Consider the following 22,052-nt stretch of genomic DNA (forward strand, 5'->3'; position numbering starts at 1 on the left):
TACAGTAAAAACATTACTATTGATATATTATAATTTAAAAGATCTGTTTTCTATTTCAATATATTTTAAAATGTAATTTATTCCTGTGATCAAAGCTGTATTTTCAGCATCATTACTCCAGTCTTCAGTGTCACATGATCCTTCAGAAATCATTGCGATATGCCGAATTGCTGCTCAAGAAACATTTATCAACGGTAAAAAGAACAGCATTTATTTGAAAGAAATATCTTGTTCATGTCTTTACTGTCACTTTTGATCAATTTAAAAAAAAAAAATCCTACAGACCCCAAACTTTTGAACAGTAGTGTATTTATTTCAAATTTTAAAACAGTAATTTCAGTATTTATGTCAAGCACAGTCCAAGACAATTACACGATTATGTCCTTTATTATGTCATGAAATACTTTAAAACCTTCTTACAAAAAGCACAGAGACACTGAACACTTGTTTAAGGAAGAATCTGACAGAGCAAGAAGACTCTGCCAACCTGCAGCAGCCCACGGAAGCTCCAGTCACTTGAAAGCTCTAAAAACTGGGGTCAGAGTCTAGAGTTTCCACTGATCAGGAGGTGAAGAGAGACTTCAGGACCAGCGCAATTTCCGAACTGAGACAGCATGTTCCTGTGGTCGGTGGAGCGCAGCTGTTCTCCCCGTCTTCTCTGTCATCAGTTCACCTGACTTAGTTCAAAGTCCCAAGTGAAGAAATCTGGCAATTGTATCACAATGTCAAACTTTCTTGAGGTTTCTTATGGGTAATAAATGGATTGAAACTGAAAAAGGTCTCAATTTATTGTTTAGTATCTCATCAAAATAGCCCCTGAAAAAGAAAAATATCTGGATTTACCCATATATAGGATATATATTTATAATAGATGACATTTGCCTCTGTGCAGTCTTCTTGCCTCAAAGGATGAAAGCAGCCTTATGATTTCAGGTTCTCCATTCAAGGGTTTGTTTGATAGTTGACTTTACACAGTGTATACTTGTCGGCCTTCACTTGTTATCATTTCCAGCTGTACTGAGGATGCTGAAATCAAACATACGCATTCCTCCCAAACTTCCTGCCAGTGAAGCTCTGGTCTGGTGGATCTTTCTGAGGAGTCTCCGGGTTCTTGCCCATCTTTGTGATCTTGGTTCGTGTTGATATGAAAGATGTGGCACCATTGTAGGAGTATTCCCTGGAGAATGATTTCAAGCCATTAGATCAAAACTAATATATATATATATATATATATATATATATATATATATATAAAGCTACATAGAAATATAATTACTAAAAAATTTCAATATAATTACATAAAATTTATTTTAAAATAATAATATAATTTATTTTAAAGTCACAATCTGTATTTTGTGGCCCCTAGGGGTCCCTTCAAAACAAAGGCGTGGATTGATGACGCAGTGAATGAGCTCCATGAGTGAACTATGGATGACGCAGTGAGTGAATCATGGAACTTGTCGTCATGCCGATGGATCTAATAATGTTTATGGGGAAATAATGTTTATGGATGAGTGAATGCATTCATGTTTTTACACCACCCAAAATATTAGTATTGGCTTTCTTTGAGGGAGTGTTGGCTTATTTGGTGTATTTTGATGTGCATAATCACGAGCGGACAGTTGTGCAAATGGACAGTGCACAACCATCTTCGGTTTCTTCGGAAACTGTTGATTGCATTTTGACTGTGGTATGAAGCAGGGCGTGGCCGAGAATCGCGGGCGCGATTGCTAATTAGAGACAGATATGGGTGCCACACGCGAGTCCCGGGGGATATAAAGGAATGAGGACATTTCATTCTACCGAAATACTCGCAAATGCTGAAATACTACTCACACAGGTCAGTTTATTTGACGAATTAAAATTGTGAGGTAACGCAGCGCTGTTTCATTTGGTCTGACGTTCCATTTGAGTGTGTTGAAAGTTGTAATGTTATTCTATGTATTAGTTTGTTGGCTGTAAGATAGATTAACATTAGAATATCATACTGATTATATTTTAACATTTCATCGTGTTGAGCTATATAACATTGATTTGTCTTATGTAGCTACATTTGCTTATCTGTTTAATAAAGTGCATGAGCGGCATCTCTGTCAATTTGTCGCAAAGCTCTCGCCATCTCGAAAACGCCACACTGATAACGCAGATATTACATCATTGTCAGGTGACAAGGGACGGGCACTATTTAAAATTGTGAATTTCTCAGAATTTACAAATTCTTGGAAACATTTAGGTTAATGAAAGTACACAACTGAACGAAATATATAACACTGTGCAAGTGGTTTTGGGATATTTTAAAATAAAAATCTTACATATTGTTCCTTTAAATAAATGTATTTATTTATTTTCTGCATTGTGCCTTTAAGAAACAATTTGACAATTTAAACTCTTGTTAGTTCTTCTGGTGGTTAAGAATATTTTTAAAATATCCTACTAAAAATTACAGTGAATGGATGGGCCACATTTCAAGGAGCATTTGTTAATGAAAATTCCATATTAAATGACCTTTTTAACCCTCCTAATGCATAAAAAAAACGTACACCTTTTGCATTCCAGGGTCTGTTTGGAGTTAGAACTTAAACATATTATAATCATAACATATTTTAACTAAAGCCATATTGTATCTAATCAGTATCTTCTCGTTAATGTACAAAAGTTTTACAGTTTTTTTTTTTTTTTTTTTACTATTACTTCATTTACCCCTTATTTATTTAAAAAAAAGAGAAATTCTTTGAAATTTAAAATTTTTCAAGACCTACAGGAAAAAACAGTGTGATGCAAGAACAGATACATTTGATCAGTATATTTATGAGAAATTTTATTTGAATATATCATTAGATGATATTTATAAGAGCATATAATATGAGAATTACCAGTATGAACTCCATTGACTTCAATTAATTTAATTAATTTGATAATTATAACTCATGACAGCTCAAAACATTCTAAATTTATGAAACCTACTTATTCTTTTTTCTAACAAAACAACATCAATTTTACTCTGAAAGGTTTTCAAACAAAATATATTCATTTTACTTGAATAAACTTTTACTTTCATTGAAAAAAAGATGATAAACAGCTTGAATCTCCTTTTTATGCTGCAATAGTTCATCAGTTGGTGGTAGCAGATTGAAATGTGGACTTTTTCTTTTCCAAATCCTCTTTCCGTTTTCAAATTTAGACAGTTTGATCTATGAACTTTTGCTCTACAAACACATTAAGACATTAATTTGTTTGTTATATGATTTTAATTTCAAAATTGTGTGTGCATGAGCGAGCATGTTTATAATCAAAATGCAGCAGGAAGGAAAAGATGTGTGCGAGAGTGTCGGAAAGAGCCTAAAAGTATTTTACAGAGGAAATTTGAGACAAATCTAACTAATAGTTCGCTTTCAGGTCAAAACGGACCAGGATCAGGTATAACCATTTAGTTTAAATGGTTATTACTCTAACATTGTTTGTTAATTTTTTTTTTTTTTTAAATCAGAAAAAATAAATGGTGTGTATTTTGACCATCTTAACACACTTACAAAATTTCATCTTAGTACTAAAAACTATGGATTTTTATATATATAAATCTCTTCCAGGTCAAAACGGACCTGCATGCAATAGGAGGGTTAAAAAAAAAAAAAAAAAAAAAGTATATATATATATAAATTTAAATAAACAATTCTAGGACCCCTTTAAAACAAGTAACACAGTATGTAAGTGGACAAACTAAGAATCAGACCTGATGCTGAATCCCTCTGTCATGGAAAAGCAAAAGATAAATCCTCCAAGAATGCTCAGAACAGATCCTGCCCAGCCAATGAACAGGGCCGCCCCAAGTTCAAACCTAAATCCAAACAGGCAAAATACTGGCGCTGGTAACAGGCGATGGGATGCATACAAGAAAAATGTTACGATGGGATTCTATTGCTTACTTCTGTTTCACAAATAAGGGGTCAAAAAACTCTGATGTTATCCGATGTGCGTAGAGAGAACAGGCGGTCATAGAGCAGATTCCTGCAGAGAGGAGAGGTGTATAGTTACAGGATACTCTCATTCTGAAAAGTGGGAATTGCAAATGCTTTAGAAAAGAAGAAACCATAACCTATAAGTGACATTTACCACTGAGAATAAAGTGTAGTCCACATAGACAGGTGATCCTAGCTTTGGTGGTCTCTGATCCCCCTATTTTAGTACACTTCATGCCCACTAGCGCCAGGATAGCTCCAAAAAATCCCAGGCACACAGCTGAGATCATCAGTCCACGACACACCTGGATATAAGCTGCAGAAACAGGAAAGCAGAAGCGATATATATTCCAGGGAAAGATTTATTATACGATCACTAGGATGAACAGGAAGGTTTTTTTCTGTTTGCCTGGTTGGACCAGTAGATCAGATTTCTGCTTGCTCTATAACATTTTCACTGGTGCCAACACACAAAAAATTATAGGTTACAGTTATTGTTAATGTACAGTCAAACCAAAATTTATTCAGACACCTTGAACATTTAATTCATTAATACAGTTTATTCACTATAGTTTAAAAAAAATGGTAATAAAATATGACAAGATCTCAGAGTTAAACTGTGTCAGAAAAAATCTTATGTCAGATAGTCAGGTCAAAGTGTCTGAATAATTTTTGGTTCCAAATTTTTATCAATTTTACTGGTAGTCTGTATGAAAATTTTTTGGCTATAATGTCACAGTTTACTTCATTTTGCTATCCTCACTTACATAAATGAACTGTAGTGTCCTGCGTCCACTAGTAAAAAATATGTAAAAAATTGTCTGAATAATTTTTGGTTTGACTGTATAATTTAAATATGATAATAACAATTATTTACTTATGCTTATTTGGTTTTAATACAAATTAGTTTTTGTTTTTGTTCATTTTATTTCACCTGTTCTAATTATTTCATGATTATCTTTAAATCTTTTTTTTTCATGCAAAGCGCTTTGAATTTCCATTGTACTTAAAAATAAAATAAATACAATTAATTTAATTATTAATAATTAAAAATAATTATTAGATTATTATAGGAGTAATTCACCCAAAGATGAGTAAATTATCCTATAATTTACTCACCCTCATGCCATCTTCTTTCAGCCGAACACAATCAGAGTTATATTAAATAATATCCTGGCTCTTCCCAACTTTGTAATTGCATTGAATAGTGCCCGAGTCAGTCAGGGTGACCTCTGACCCAGCGTGGTATGATGTAGGCGTAGCGTAAGCTTAGGTGACAATTGACGAAAACCCTAACGCAGAGGATAGAGCAAAACAAAACGCCAGTCACAAATTAGAAGTCTAAGGCTGCATCCAAAATCTTATACTTCCCTACTATATAGACCAATTTGGTGTTTGCAAACAGCGATGACGTTTTTTGTGGGCGGAGCCTAGCTGGTTGCAGAAAATGACAGTTGAGCAGTAGAAGTCTATGGAAGCCACGAAATAAAAGAATAAAAAAAGTTAATTTCGAGTTTATATCTCACAATTCTGACTTTTATTTCTCGCAAATCTGAGTTTACATCTCACATTTCTTACAAAGAAAAACAGAATTGTGAGATATACTCGTTATTCTGTCTTTTCTGAATTGCAATTTATCCCGCAATTCTGACTTTTTCCCCCTCAGAATTGTGAAATAAACTCACAATTGCAAGTTATAAAGTCCGAACTGGGAGTAATAAACACGCAAATGCAAGAAAAAAAAGTAGAATTGTGAAATAAAAATTATTATGTTTAAAAGTTATCTATGTAAAATATTATAGGTTTAAATTATTTTAATTATAATTATTTCATGCCGTGTAACTGCTATGTATGTATGTCCTCTGAACTGCATATGTGAATTATGTAGACTTACTGTTTACATCAAATTCCTGCTTTAAAAGTCCTTGCAGGTGTCATCAGTCAAGTCTGTGAAACGTCTCTGTTTATCTTCAAAGGACGTTTTCAACGATGGTTTTCTTTAAAAATGAAGACTATATTTTTTGCATTCCGATTCCAACATCCAGAGGCACAACAAAACATTTTTCTCTTATTCTGTGGATTTTGCACATTTTCCTTCAATTGCTACCGCTATTTTTCTGCAACCACTATGCGCGCGCAGCTGCAAGTGATGTAATTGTGACGTCTGCTCCAAAGTGGTCTATAGTGGGTGAAAAACAGTATGTGACAAAAGAAGTATGTCTGAATTCAGGGTACTCATACAAGAGTTGGCAAAAAGTACCCAGATGACCTACTTCTTCTGGTGAGATTCTAAGGATTTCGATTTAAGAGAAGGAGCTATGTCATATGTCAGGTCACCTCTGGAACTTGTACTTGCGTACTGTCACGATCACCAGCTGGAGTGCCCTTGAGAGCCACCAGGGGGCACTCCATCAACAGACTATTGTCATTCTCTTACAGACTTCATTCCCCATAATCCATTGCCTGGACTCATCAGCACTCATTGCTTTCAGCTGTGTCTCAATTACCTTGTTGGCTCACCCTATAAAAGCCTGGTCTATTCAGAGTACATTCACATGACAACGATATGCTTAAAACAAAGAAGTTTTTCCTTTGAGTTATCCGCGTACAGACGACACCATTGTCAAAACGATCCCCATTCATACGAATCTGAGAATGACTAAAAATGCTGTATTCTGCTGTGAGGCCATTAGATGGAGATGAAACACTATAGACTGAACATGTAATACGTATGCGTGACATCGTTTCTACAGATTCGCATTTTTGTTGTTTACATGGAGACCGTTTTCAAAAACTTGTACTTTGAAACCCGTTTTCAAAAGTTTTTGAAACTTTTTGAAAATGGCCATTTTCCATTTTCGTGTAAATTAACAGCCAAAACGCATAAAGTTTTCCTTTTTTAGTTGAAAATGGTGTCGTATAAACAGCCCCTCAGTAAGTCATTGCTAAGTCTTGTTAGACTGGGTAAACCCAGCCTGATCTGCCGGCGATTTGATTTCGCCCGGCAACTCAGTCTGGAAACCTGTACATTCATTTCTACTCCTTCTGTTACACTTTTGCGGGAACCAATCACAGACTGGCTTATCCACCTTGCTCGCTATTGGCGGGTATAACACGATGACGATAGAGAAGCGACGGCAAGCATGACCATCAATCCATTTCCTTTTAACCTTTTGACGATGCTGAATGACTTCTTTAGTTTAGCAAACAAATCGCTCGAGTGGGTGTAAATACCACTCACTTTCATGTTTTTTTTTTTGCACAACCTGCAAAAATCGCTCGATGCCATTGCTGCTTCTGCAAACCGCTGATCAATGCTACAAACCAATACAAACTAAACCTGTCTGGAGTTTTCGCGTCGCTCTGCAAAGTATGTCACCCGGATCGTTGATCTGATTGGTTGAAGGACTATCCAATTGCATGAATAATGCTCGTTGATCACACCTCTTGTGCAGTAGAAAATACATACAGACTCCCCAGACCAATGTTCAATTTTAAATTGAGCTTGATCTGATGATAGCCAGACAAAAGTCTTGTATGTGTCTGTACTGCATTTCTGAGCATTCAGTTTTAAATATGGATACTTTTCTTACAAAAACCCATCGCTTCACTTCAGAAGGCATTTATTAACCTACTAGAGTTGTATGGATTACTTTTATGATGAATGGATGTACTTTTTGGAGCTTTATAAAGCTGCGAAGAGCCAGGATATTATTTAATAAATATAACTCTGATTGTGTTCAGCTGAAAGAAGAAAGTCATATACACCTAGGATGGCTTGAGGATGAGTAAATTATGGGATAATTTTCATTTTTGGGTGAACTATTCCTTTAATAATAATCATTATTAATTATTTTAAAGGGGGGTATAATGCTATTTCATGCATTCTGACTTATTTACACTGTTAAAGAGTTGGATTCTCATGCTAAACATGGCCAAAAGTTTCGAAAACATGAGTTGGACATGACAGAGTATTTCTGTGCCAAAAATACTCTTCCAAATCCTCACGAACTTCAAGTTTTTTTTTTTTCGAGTATAGGCCTGAGTGACGTAAACGGGGGTGGAATTCCTTCTTTACAGAGAAAATCTGCAATAAAAGCTAAAAATGATAAAATCACTATAATTATACAGTGAACTCCAAGACAATCATAAATTCATAAACTTTATAATAAATATAATGGCATACATGGCAAAACATGGTGTCATTCTTGCAACTTCATCTTACAACACCTCATCTATATGTTCTAATCAGTGTTGGGGAAAGTCACATTTAAAAGTAATGCATTACAATATTGCGTTACTCCATTAAAAAGTAACTAATTGCGTTACCTGGTTACGTTTTATGAAAAGTAATGTTACATTACTTTTGCGTTACTTTTTCTCACCTGGGCTGGGCTTGCTTGTTTGTTTTTTTTAATAACAACAAAAAGGTTCTATTTTTGGCAAATGTACAGTAAAGGCTCTTTCACACCAAAAGTGAAATGAATAAGCCTCAGGCTGAAGGAAATGCAAATTCACGCCTGTACAATAGAGGGCGCAGCTCAAACCTTTCAGCTGTGTTGCCATTTAAAGGTCCCGTTTTTCGTGGTTTTTTGAAGCTTTGATTGTGTTTATAGTGTGCAGTATAACGTGTTCATGTTTCGCGTGTAAAAAAACACAGTATTTTTCACATAATTTACTTATCTGTATACCGCTGTTTCCACTGTCATAAAAATGGGCTGATGACTTCCTTGTTCTATGAAGTCCCTCCTTCAGAAATACGTAACGAGTTCTGATTGTGCCAGCGGTTCCTGTGTTGTGATTCGACAGCAGCTTAGCGCTCCTTGCCCGGAAAGGTCACGCCTCTTACCATAACGTGGAGATGCACGCGCTCAGTGTTATTGTAAACATGTCTTTAATTTTACCCTATCAATTTGAGCCGGAATCAGACCCGGTGATTGGACTGCGGGATGAAAATAACAGCGTTTCGACGACATGGTGACAAACACACTCTACAAACGCAACTCTTGTGTATTCCTGTGGGCGGAGGTTAGTCAAAAAACTGTTTTCAGTGACGTCATTAAAGAAGGAAGTAGAGGGATGTAGTCCAAACTGGCCGTTCGATGTAGGCGACTTCTGTTAAATAAAATATCTCGCTTGGCATTGAACTTTGAGCTTTAAAATTTTACAGATTTTATTTATACTCTAACAACAACATTACACACTAACTAAAGTTTGAAACATGGGATCACGAAGAACGGGACCTTTAAGAATAGGATGCAAGAGAAGAAAGTTCAACACTCAGCAATAAAAACTTTAATTTAATTTGTTTAAATTTAATATTTAATTATTGCAGGTTTGTGTAGTATCCTGAGATTGCATTTTTACTGTTGTTGTTTTTGTGCAAGTGAGATTTAGGATTTTAACATTTAGTCTAAAACTACAATAAGCATCATGTTCACACCTCTACACTTACTCCTGATTTCTCTCAACATGGGGACAGGAGAGGTGTCAGTCAATAAATGGGAAAACAAAGTAATTTGCATTACTTATTTAAAAAAATAACTCAGATATTTTGTTGTAAATTTCAAAGTAATCCATTACTTTACTAGTTACTTATCTACTAAGTAACTAGTAAAGTAATCTTAAAAGTAATCTGATTATGTAACTCCAGTTACTTGTAATGCATTACCCCCAACACTGGTTATGTCACTATTACTCCCATTTCACTCCCATTGATGTTCTGTACATTGAAAATGGGCCATACACCTTAGCAACCACATAGCAATGTGCTAATGTGCAATGTCCTTTTATAGGAAAGGCATGGCAATCTCTCAACACATGTAGCATCTTTCGTTAAACTCTCTAGTTAGCTGTCAAAGAGGTCACGTCACAAATACGCAGTGCCTCAAACATGCCAATTATGCATTAAAAACATTCAAATACATAACCATTTAACCACCTGCTTTTGCACGGCAGCCTGAGGGAACAAGCTCTCTGTGTGTTCCCTCCTGTTTGTAGCTGTGCCATCCAGGCATAATTATTCTAATGTGTGGTTATTATAAACACTATTTTTCTACTTGCCTTGGGATAATACTGTGCATTCCTGCAGGTTGTAACTGAAGTAGTGAGTCAGAAATAGAGTTTGAGACAAGTCTGATCATTTTGTATCTCTTTTTACCTCCACAGAGCTAAAATTATTGAATTCTTAAACCGGTGTCAGAATCATGTTAAATGCATTAAGCACAACTATAACACAATAAACTCCCTGTTTAAATGGTCAAGTGATCGGATTGGCTTCGGTTTGATTGTGTTGTGGAAGCTTCTGCCAAAACAGCATTAGGGCAATCCAACACCATGCTACTCTTTTTCCGAACAATTAGACATCTGCACTCTCGAGGAAGGAAATGATCGGCGATTCTCACAAACATTCAGACCATTCATTCAGACAAGAAGTAAAAAGTCAATAAATGTTTAAAAGCAAGTAATAAAGTACCATCCAGTGCGAGCATAGAAGGAAAGTCCTTGCAGTTGGAGACTCCGGTTGAATCCGTAACACATGTCTTCCAGAGATTGGACCAAAAGGTTGCTGTGGTGATGACTGTCCCATCCACCGATGACACTTTCCAGTAGTCAGTTGGGAGCGTGGAGGAGATCAGAATCCATCCAGATATAGTGAGAAGGAAGGCAATGATCTCTGTTGCCATATTCCCCATTTCCCAACGTTCTATTAAAGTTAAATGCAAAGAAGCAGGAATCAGTACATTCGTAAGGGGTTCTGAGTCTGGACTGAACGGTTTGTTGATGGGTCTTCCCCCCAAAGCTGCTTTATATTCAGCAGGGAGGGCTCTGGCTACTAACCTTTTCAACAGCTGACCAATAGCCTTTTGTTTTCACATTTACTACCCACAACACCACACATGCTCGCATGCACACACCCACCCAAACATCACTCTGCAAGAATCATTTTAAGCGAGTCTGCAAAGATGCTGGAGGTCAAGAGGTGAGTACATTAAAGATGAGTGTTATTGGAAGGGCCTGAAAAGCCAATGCTTCCAGCGGATATTGGGGAAAAGTGTTCAGATAAGGGTCTGATGTTCGAGATAGATCTTTAAAGCATTTTGCATATAGGATTCATTTGGACCAGTGTTATTTTATATTAAAGGGATAGTTCACCCAAAAATGAAAATTCTGTCATCATTTACTCACCCTCATGTCGTTCCATACCCATAAGACTTTCGTTCATCTTTGGGACACAAATGTAGGTATATTTAATGAAATCTGACAAGTTCATAAAGCAGTTTAGTCCAAATTTTCTGAAGAGACATGATCGCTTTATATGATGAACAGATTTAGGCTTTTATTCACATATTGATCAGTGAACATAAACAAGCTCAACCGTACATGCTTTGACACACAAGAATAAACCTCATTGGTTCTTGCGGAAGCTCAAACGTGCTGCGTAACATGAGAATGAACCTCGTTGGTTCTCGCATGTCAAACATGAGCTTCTGTTTACCATAACAGATGTGTGCAGTGATGAATTTTTATATGTGAATCAGGGCCATAACCACCATAGACATTGAGGGGGACAAGAAGCTTGGTCTTTTTTTAAAAAGTGATATTTGCCAAATTACTTGTCTGGTCCGCATAATACAGAAAAATTAGTTGTGTCCGCGGATCTATGCGGAATAACTGGAATAATTTTGATAACGAACATTCAACAAAACTTTAATTCCAAAATAAACAAAGAACAAAACGAAAGTAATGCCGGCAGACCCTTGCGGACGTCTGCCAGCCACACAAACATAATAAAACATAAAATAAAGTCCTGGTCCGCTCTTGTCCTTCACTGTCGTCGCTCCTCCTTTTATGCTCCCGGTGCGCCTCCCAGGTGAGGCTAATTATCACTCGCGCCACCGGCCTCGCGCCATTCCCTCACGGCTCTCGCCCGCCCTGGTCGCCACATACCCCCATCGCCCTTCGCAGGCCGGGGTGTACTCCCGCGACTGCGCTTACTCCCCCCCCGGGGGCCTGTCTCGGCGGCCGCAGCACCTGGGGGTAGGGACAGACGAGACGAGAGAAAGGAGACGGAAGCAAGGGGAGCGACAGAACGAGAGAGGGGAGAGAGGAAAAAGCAAAAAAAAAAATCTGGGTCCGGTTCCCAGACACACTGCCGCTCGGTCCTCAGCCTGCCGAGAGGCTCTTCCTCGCGGTGCCATGCGGTGGCACTGGACGCTCAGTGGACGGCCCGATCCTCCACCGCCTCCTGGTGGCCGGCGATGGCTCCTCCAGTTGAGGGCAGCCAGCAGCGAGTCCGGTCTCCTGCTCCTCCCCTTCATGGCGGACGGCAGCAGGTTCCGGCCCATGGCGGACGGCGGCGACTCCTCCACTCCCTCCAGGACGGCAGCCACCCCACCTCGTCCCAGGAGCACGGCATCCGGGTCTCCGTCCCACCTTTCACAAGGCTCCAGTACCACAGCCTCGGGCAGTCTCTCGCGGTCTTCACACTCCCGCGCTGCCCGAACTCCGCAGCACCGTGATCCCCCTCAGCAGCGAGGGCTCTCCGACAGCATGTCCCTCCTTCCTCCCGGGTTTCGGCACCAATGTAACACAGTTCGTATGTACGGGAAGAAGGAGGCGGGAACCGGCGAACATTCAACAAAACTTTAATTCCAAAATAAACAAAGAACAAAACGAAAGTAATGCCGGCAGACCCTCGCGGACGTCTGCCGGCCACACAAACATAATAAAACATAAAATAAAGTCCAGGCCTGGTCCTCTCTCGTCCTTCACTGTCGTCGCTCCTCCTTTTATGCTCCCGGAGCTCCTCCGTGAGAGACTTAAGGCCGGTGCGCCTCCCAGGTGAAGCTAATTATCACTCGCGCCACCGGCCTCGCGCCGTTCCCTCACGGCTCTCGCCCGCACTGGTCGCCACAATATTATTTGCAAATAGTTTAAATTAATTACTTACCTGTTCTTCTTTCTTTTTCTTTATTCACTTTTAATCCAATAATTATTTAATTCTTTCAAATAAAGACCAATAACACCCCCCCCCCACACACACACACACACATACACGCACACAAAAAAATATATATATAATTGGTACCCCCATGAATAAAAGCCTAAATTAATTAGTGTTCCTCATATAAAGTGAACAAATCTCTTCAGAATTTGGACTAAACCGCTTAAAGGATTACTTCACTTTATAATGAGAATTAGACCAAGCTTTACTCACCCTCAAGCCATCCTTTCTTCTTTCTGATGAACACAATTGCAGAAATTTTAATAAATATTCTGACGCATCCGACCTTTATAATGGCAGTGAACAGGATCACTGAGTATGAGTTGAAGAAAGTGTCTCCATCCACATCCATTCATCATAAACATACTCCACACGGCTCCGGGGGGTTAATAAAGGCCTTCTGAATCGAAGCGATGCGTCTGTGTAAAAACAAATCCATATTTAACAAGTTATGAAGTAAAATATCAATATCACAAGCCACCTTCCATATTCAACGTATGCACAAAGTGTAAAACTCTTGCAGATCACAAAGCTTACTTTATGTCCAATTCCATCTTCAACTTATGGAAAAGTGTAACAGACGTGACGCCAGTTTACACATTCTTCGTAACTTCAATACAGAAGGCAGTCTGATGGAAGCTCGATATTTGACTTCATAACTTCTTTAAATATGGATATTTTTTACACACAAATGCATCACTTTGCTTCAGAAGGCCTTTATTAACCCCCCGGAGCCGTGTGGAGCACATATTTATGATGGATGGAAGCACTATCTTCAGCTCATACTCATTGATCACTATCACTGCTATTATAAAGGTCAGATGCGTCCGGATATTTATTAATATTTCTGCAATTATGTTCATCAGAAAGAAGAAAGTCATATACACCTAGGGTGGATAAAGCTTGGGCTAATTTTCATTTCAAAGTGAACTAATCCTTTAATTCGTATGAATTAATTTTACGATCCATTTATTAACTCTTTTGAGGCGTCAAAGTGGTAGTTTCATAGACTGTCAATTGGGGGACAGAAATCTCTCAGATTTCATTAAAAAGTCTTACAAGTTTGGAGCCATAGATATGTATACGTACAGTAGATGCCAAATTCAACCACTCCAGACACGTCAACACTTCCGCCATCTTGGAATGGTTAACATTTCAGATGCTTCGTCACTCACAGTAAAAATCAATGAGTTTTCTAAGATGCCACAACATTGCGTAGCCTCTGGTTATAAAAACCACCAAGATCTAAATTCCTGAAGAAATGGGATAACCTTCATAGGTGAAAATGTGTTGGTTTGTGTTTGTATCATATATGTATCAACTCATTATTACAGTTTTTTAAACTATGGTAACTTTTCAATGTATTGTTAGTTAACACCTTTTTTTTATATTTTAATTTTAATTTTAATTTGAAAGTTCTAGTAATAAGAGTTTGTCATTTTTATTAGTTTTTCATTCATTTTATTTCAGTTTTAATTTTAGTTCATCAAGTTCAATTAAATGAAAAAGGTTTTTTTTTCTTATATTTTATTTTATTTCAGTTTGTTTATTATCAAAAATGTTTTTTATGGTTTTGGTTTAACTACAACAACCAAGTTTGAGGTTGCGGTTTTGTTGCCATCTAGAGGTACTGTAAGAATTTGAGTAAATCCTCTTTGATTTGAGAATCAAAAATTATTGTTATATAAGCATCAGTTTTATATTTTGTTGCTATTCATGTTTTTGCATTGGTCCTGCAATTATGTTTTTATAATGCACATAAAAAGAGTGCCTCAAAACTCGTAGGAGGGAGTCCATGTAAAATATCCACACTGTCTAGAATTTCAGTCATGCTTCCTGTGTGAAAACTACACCTTGAGCTTAAAATAACAGATCTTCACTTTACTAAAATGTCACTGGTGTTTTACTGCTGTTTGATAAAAAAAAAAGGGCTATTTGGCAAGAATATTTAAATGGTAAATGTGTTTGTATGTGTGAGTTGGAGAGCATGTTTGTGTAACCAGGAGGCTCCAGTTAGCAGAGGTCAAATGGGTCTTCCTGCCTGTTTTCAGCCTCAGATCCTGTTAATGGTTTCCCTCAGTCCCCCAGAGGGAGTTACAAAACATAACCTGACCTGACCAAAACAGTGAGGCTTCTTCAGTCAACAGCTGCTCGGCTCAGCCAAGAACACATAAATTACAATTATGTAATGTTTGAAGGTAGTATCAGTTACATTTATCATTTCATTTAATAACTAATTAGGTCAACAAAACATTATCTCAGGAATGTAACAAAAACCATTACAAAATAAATATTCTACAAAAATAACCAAACTAGATTTACAAGTTCTGAAGAAACTGTGAAAAGTCATGTGGTTTCAGTAAATGAGGCTTATTTCCATCATAACTGTTTCAAAAGGTTTTAAACAGGTGAACGTGAAGTGTCTATGTTTTACCTTAGATCGGTTTTATTATTTTAAGGCCACATTTGTATAATAATAAAAAAAAAGAAAAAGGGAAGAACATAATAAAATATACTATACACTTACAACCAATTTATTAGGTATACTTTGCTAGTACCATGTTGCCTTCAGAACTGCCTTAATTCTTCATGGCATAGATTCAACAAGGTGCTGGAAACATTCCTCAGAGATTTTGGTCCATATTGACATAATAGTATCACGCAGTTGCTGCAGATTTGTCAGCTGCACATTCATGATGCAAATCTCCCGTTTCATCACATCCCAAAGGTGATCTAATGGATTCAGATCTGGTGACTGTGGAGACCATTTGAGTATAGTTAACTCACCATCATGTTCAAGAAACCAGTTTGAGATGATATGAGCTTTATGACATGTTATGCTGCTGGAAGTAGCCATCAGATGGTACAATGTGATCATAAAGGGATGGACAGCAACAATTCTCAGGTAGGCTGTGGAGTTTAAACGATGTTCAGTTGGTACTAAGGGGCCCAAAGTGTGCCAAGAAAATATCCAACATACCATTACACCAGCAGCAGCCTGAACCATTGATACAAGGCTGGATGGATCCATGGTTTCATGTTATTTACACCAAATTCAGACTCTACCATCTGAATGTCGCAGCAGAAATTGAGACTCATCAGACCAGGCAATGTTATTCCAATCTTCTATTGTCCAATATTGGTGAGCCGGTGTGAATTGTAGCCTCAGTTTCCTGTTCTTAGCTGACAGGAATGGCACCCGTGTGTCTTCTGCTGCTGTAGTTCATCAGCTTCAAGGTTCAAAGTGTTGTGTGTTCAGAGATGTTCTTCTGCAGACCTTGGTTGTAACGAGTGGCCTTTCTATCAGCTTGAACCAATCTGGTCATTCTCCTCTGACCTCTGGCATCAACAAGGCAGCCGCTCACTGGATATTTTCTCTTTTTCTGTAAACCCTAGAGATGGTTGTGTGTGAAAATCCCAGTAGATCAGCAGTTTCTGAAATACTCAGCCCGTCTGGCACCAACAAACATGCCACATTCAAACTCATTAAATGACCTTTCTTCCCCATTCTGATGCTCAGTTTGAACTTCAGCAGGCCATCTTGTCATCTACATGCCTAAATGCATTGAGTTGCTGCCATGTCATTTACTCATTAGATATTTGTGTTAATTAGCAGTTGAACAGGTGTACCTAATAAAGTGGCCGGTGAGTGTAGATCAGTGGTCTATGACAACAAAAGCAACTAAATAAAATACAAAATTACAAACAACTTATTTTTCAACTGAACATGTTAGAGAGACATTCTCTCTTACGCCTGTGGGGATGGATGACTCAAAACAGCCTGTAATTGTTTTTCAGGTGAGCTGTTGCTGAGTGATACAAGGTCAGCGAGAACGTCAAACAAAATTTCTGCTGTCATAGCAACCACATAGATTCCCTCGAGGAGATCCCTGTTCTAAATCAGATTAAACACATGGATCACCTCCAATGTGCAATTATATTGTTGTAAATTACATGTGTGAAATTAATCTTGCCATATAAAAAGGAGAAGGTGGTACTTTTATGATTTCAGAATAATTCAGATGGGGTAGATGGAAGCATGCTGAGCGAGGTTATGCAGTTATTCATCTTCAGGAAGCTTAAAGGTCACAAACCTCACATCATCATGACCTAATACTATGACTTCTTAGAAAAATGTGAAAGACTCAAATCAATCACACACAACTAGTTTATATTTGCATGTCAAACAGAGCACCCTGAAGTTAACTAAGATTTACACATGAAAAATGCCAGAACAGTTAATCAGAATGACTTCATGATAGCATTCCCAAAAAAGTTGACTGAACATGACTGTACCTGCTGTGCAATGCACCACTTACTGTATTTACACCACACAAATTTAAATGATATTTTTCATAACCTTGAAGAATAAAATTTGCGATGCTCAAACAGAGCTAAGGTTAATAGTTGGTCACTTTCAGTGCTGCACAGCGATAAAGTAGCTAGGTGAAAAGGCAGGAATTTGTTTTATAATCAGTGCTGTCAAAATTAATGCATTAACGCATGCGATTATTTAATTTTTTGTTTAGTTTAAAAATATTTAACGCAATTAATGCAGCATCCATTTTTTTCTGTCATCCTTTAGCTATCGTTACATTATATGATTCATCATATGATTTTAAACCATTTAGCATAATAACAAGACAAAAAAGAGAACGCAGTGTGGTACTGGCACGCTGTCTGTGAATCTCCTGTCTGTGTGACAGACACACACGACTCGTGCGCACACACAGAAAGCCGATTTGGCCTCATCGAGTTCTCTTTCGAGCTTCAACGGACAAAAACACACAAAATTATGCCAAAATGCCCATTTTGTCGAGTATCCTCATAAGCACAGTCTTCAATGAGTTAAATAAAGTCTTAAATGAACATAGAGAGTTGTGAGAAAATAGGATGTAGTCAATGGGGCAGGTCTTAAAGTGACAGCAGCCCAATAAACCTGCTACAGTCCGCCTAAAGGGTTAGTTCACTCAGAAATGAAATTTCTGTCATTAATTACTCACCCTCATGACGTTCCAAACCCATAAGACCTTTGTTCATCTTCAGAACACAAATTAAGATATTTGTGATGAAATCTGAGAGGTTTCTGAACCACACATCGGCAGCAACGTCATAGCTCCTGCATCAGCATCACAAGCATGTGTCGTGGTGTTCATGTGAACAGCATCAGCCAATAATGAGTCGGCATCCTGACGTAGAACCCGGAAGCGCTGCACTGTTAACTATGTCAGCATCATAGGAGACTGACAGAGAAGAAAAGAAATTGTTGAATAAAGTCGTTATTTTTGTTTTGTTTTTGCACACAAAAATTATTCTCGTCGCTTCATAACATTAAAGGTGCCCTAGAATCAAAAATTGAATCTACCTTGGCATAGTTGAATAACAAGAGTTCAGTACATGGAAAAGACATACACTGAGTTTCAAACTCCATTGCTTCCTCCTTCTTATATAAATCTCATTTGTTTAAAAGACTTCAGAAGAACAGGCGAATCTCAACTATCACAGACTGTTACGTAACAGTCGGGATCATTAATATGTACGCCCCTAATATTTGCATATGCCAGCCCATGTTCAAGGCATTACACAAGGGCAGGACGTCTGGATCTGTGCACAGCTGAATCAACAGACTAGGTAAGCAAGCAAGAACAATAGCGAAAAATGGCCGATGGAGCGATAATAACTGACATGATCCATGATTACATTATATTTTTAGTGATATTTGTGAATTGTCTTTCTAAATGTTTCGTTAGCATTTTGCTAATGTACTGTTAAATGTGGTACCATCGTTTCTTACTGTATTCATGGAGACAAGAGCCGTCGCTATTTTCATTTTTAAACACTTGCAGTCTGTATAATTCATAAACACAACTTCATTCTTTATAAATCTCTCCAAGAGTGTGTAATGTTAGCTTTAGCCCGTTAGCCACGGAGCACTATCAAACTCATTCAGAATCAAATGTAAACATCCAAATAAATACTATACTCACATGATCCGACGCATGCATGCAGTATGCATGACGAACATCTTGTAAAGATCCATTTGAGGGTTATATTAGCTGTGTGAACTTTGTAAATACACTGTATTATAGTTGAGAGCTGGGGGCAGGGAGTGCATGATTTAAAGGGGCCGCACGCTGAATCGGTGCATAGTTAATTATGCCCCAAAATAGGCAGTTAAAAAAATTTATTAAAAAAAATCTATGGGGTATTTTGGGCTGAAACTTCACAGACACATTCAGGGGACACCTTAGACTTATATTACATCTTGTAAAAACTGGTTCTAGGGCACCTTTAAGGTTGAACCACTGCAGTCACATTGACTATTTTAACGATGTCTTTACTACCTTTCTGGGCCTTGAAAGGTGCAGAGACGTTGCTGCCTATGAGTGGTTCAGAAAGCTCACAGATTTCATCAAAAATCTCTTAATTTGTGTTCCGAAGATGAATGAAGATCTTACATGAGGGTGAGTACTTGATGGAAACTTACATGAGGGTGAGTAATGATGGAAACTTCATTTTTGGGTGAACTAACACTTTAATGTTAATCAAAGAACAAAATAAAAAGAAAATCACTCACTGCTCTTAACTGAATAAGTTTTGTAGCTTTAATAAAATGAATCTGTATTTTAATCTAAATTATGGAGTGAAGACTGTGAAGTGTTTGATAACTGCTTTGATTCTGGATATTTCCTACCTCAGATCAAATATTTAAAATATACTGCACTCAAAAAAATGAATTGTTGGATTTACTTAAAAAATAAGTGTCAAGTGGTTCCACGCAACAATATTGAGTAATTTGTACAAAAAACTATTTAGTTGTATGAACAAAAGAAATTCAAGTAAAGCTGACAAAATTTCTTTGAGTAAATACAGATCATTTGAATGTCACTGTTACATAATATTTATATGTGCAGTTTACTTAATGTTATGTTGATTACATAAGGTGAACACATTTTTTGGGGGGAAAAATCATTTAAATAAAAAGGATACAACATATCAAAATGCACTCCAAAAATAACTAATTGAACAAACTCAATTGAATTGAGAGCAGGAATAAACACACGTGTATGAGTGCGCACAGCCTAAACACAGGCGACACTCTTCTGCATGATGGTAACCACAAAATTCAAAAACATTACAGAAACTACTCTAAATGTCCAACATAACTGAACATTAAACACTAACATAAACTAACAACATCTTTCCCTTTACTGAAAAACACATAAAATAACACTTTAATCCCTAATTTTACTCTCCTAATGCAGTCCCTTGCAAAGCATGCTGGGAACTACGGATCCACTGCACAGTTAGTTATGTCAACATAATATGTGCGTTTCACACAGCAATGTTAGGTTGACTGAACAAACACTTACTAAGTAAAGCTGACAATACTCTATGTTAGTAGAAACAACGCAGTTAAATTACGTTCATGTAGTTACATGAGTTTTTTAAGTAATGTGAACAAGGGTGGTTTGAGTGAAACTAACAACAGTGAAAGTTCATTTTTTTTGAGTGTGTCTTTATGTTGCTTCTACATAAATTTGGAGTATATAAAATATAAAAATATATTAAAAACTTTAATGTTAGGTGTGGTTAATTATTTGGAATGTAATGATACCCTAATGTCACAATTCAATACATATCATGATACTGAACTCATGATACGATATTATTGCCATACTTCAAGAAATATGGTAAAAAGTTTAACAAAAAACGAACTGTTGATTAAAATGCTAAATTTGGTATTAGATTGGGGGTGGAAATTAATAGGCTTGGACCTGGTAACCCAATGCACAGGACAAAGTTGATACCAAAATAAAAATATTCATGATTCTGAAGCTGAAAATACAGAAAAATATGAATATGCTTGCACTCTTGTCATTGACTAGATATATTTAAAATAATGTAGTCCACTTTTTACTGTTAACACAAGACATTTGGCGTTATCAGGACCCACAAATATTCCCCCATTGCATTATTATTCATTATATTCAACATTATATATAGTAGTTCAATGGAGTACTGACACTAAAACTCACACAGTAATTTTCATTTTGGGTGAACTATATACAATACATATTGTCACTATCCACGATACTTATTGTTGCATTTTTGTATTGCGACATATTGTGACACGATGTATTGTTACACCCTTATTAATTACAGAAAAATGTGTTATTAATAAACTTTTTTTATTTGTTTGACAGCACTATTTATAATACAAATTATGGTTATAATTTTCATGTCACCCACAATAAAACATTTTGCCTGTGAGAACGAGAGAATCCACAAGCTTGCTGTTTTTTCAAACATTGGAATGAACATTTGGTTACCAAAATAAATAAATAAATAAAATCCCAGAATGAAGAAATTTACCAGACTCTATTATAACCGGAATGCTGTTGATCCATCTTTTATTGTTTTTTCTGAGTCATGCATTTTTCCACCAGAAATATGTAATCCCTTACTGGAGCTTGGACTTTGGTGTAGAGTTCAAGTTTAAGATGTTTAGCAAAGTAATAATGACTCATGTTTTTTTTTGCATTACAGAATATGGCATAGAAGTCAATGATTCAGTTCTAGCTCCTCCTTGCAGATTATATACTTTGTCTTGGAGGCTACAGATAGGCTAAGGGCCTCCCTTCTCACGTGTGTGTATGTGTGTGTGTGTGGGTCTGTGTCTGTCAGCATTACCTTTATCAGTGTAATGGCCAGCTGCTCTGTCTCATTGTGGGTCTCTCATCTTCTGTTCTTTCAGTGCTTTATCTATATCGGAAATCCAAGAAAGAGAGACAGAAAGAGACAGAGAGAGAGAGAGAGGAAGAGAGAGAATGAACGTACATACAGTGTGTTTCTCAAAAAGGAATGAAAATGATATGATTGGATTACAATGTACTTTTCATTGGTGGACAAATCGTTTTTTAATGAACTGCTTCACAAGTGAATCTTTTTATTTTACAGAATAATTTTTGTGTTCGTTATCTTAGAATTTGAATATAGCACACAAATCAGATGAAATTGTAAGTTATACTTTTATTATGTATGAAAGAACAACCAGTACATTATTCAAAATGTATCCATTTGTGTTT

The 22,052-nt window shown here is 37.0% G+C and overlaps 1 protein-coding gene across 2 annotated transcripts; it reads right to left on the bottom strand.

The window, feature by feature from the left end:
• Positions 1-368: 368 nt before the first annotated feature.
• Positions 369-21,975, bottom strand: cldn10a (claudin 10a). Of its 2 annotated transcripts, XR_007186195.1 has the most exons (7): positions 21,658-21,975; positions 10,432-10,662; positions 4,111-4,272; positions 3,924-4,005; positions 3,731-3,835; positions 844-1,177; positions 369-705 (listed from the first exon to the last, which is right to left on the bottom strand). XR_007186195.1 is itself a non-coding variant. In XM_048200332.1 (6 exons), exons 2-6 carry the CDS (start codon positions 10,649-10,651, stop codon positions 1,033-1,035), a joined length of 714 nt encoding a protein of 237 aa, XP_048056289.1. In that variant the 5' UTR covers positions 10,652-10,662; positions 21,658-21,975; the 3' UTR covers positions 369-1,032. The 2 variants fall into 2 exon arrangements, 1 of the variants encoding a protein (XP_048056289.1); XM_048200332.1 differs by having other exon boundaries at positions 369-1,177.
• Positions 21,976-22,052: the final 77 nt, after the last annotated feature.

The sequence above is a fragment of the Megalobrama amblycephala genome, linkage group LG8, assembly GCF_018812025.1.
Source record: "Megalobrama amblycephala isolate DHTTF-2021 linkage group LG8, ASM1881202v1, whole genome shotgun sequence".
Lineage (NCBI taxonomy): Eukaryota > Metazoa > Chordata > Actinopteri > Cypriniformes > Xenocyprididae > Megalobrama > Megalobrama amblycephala.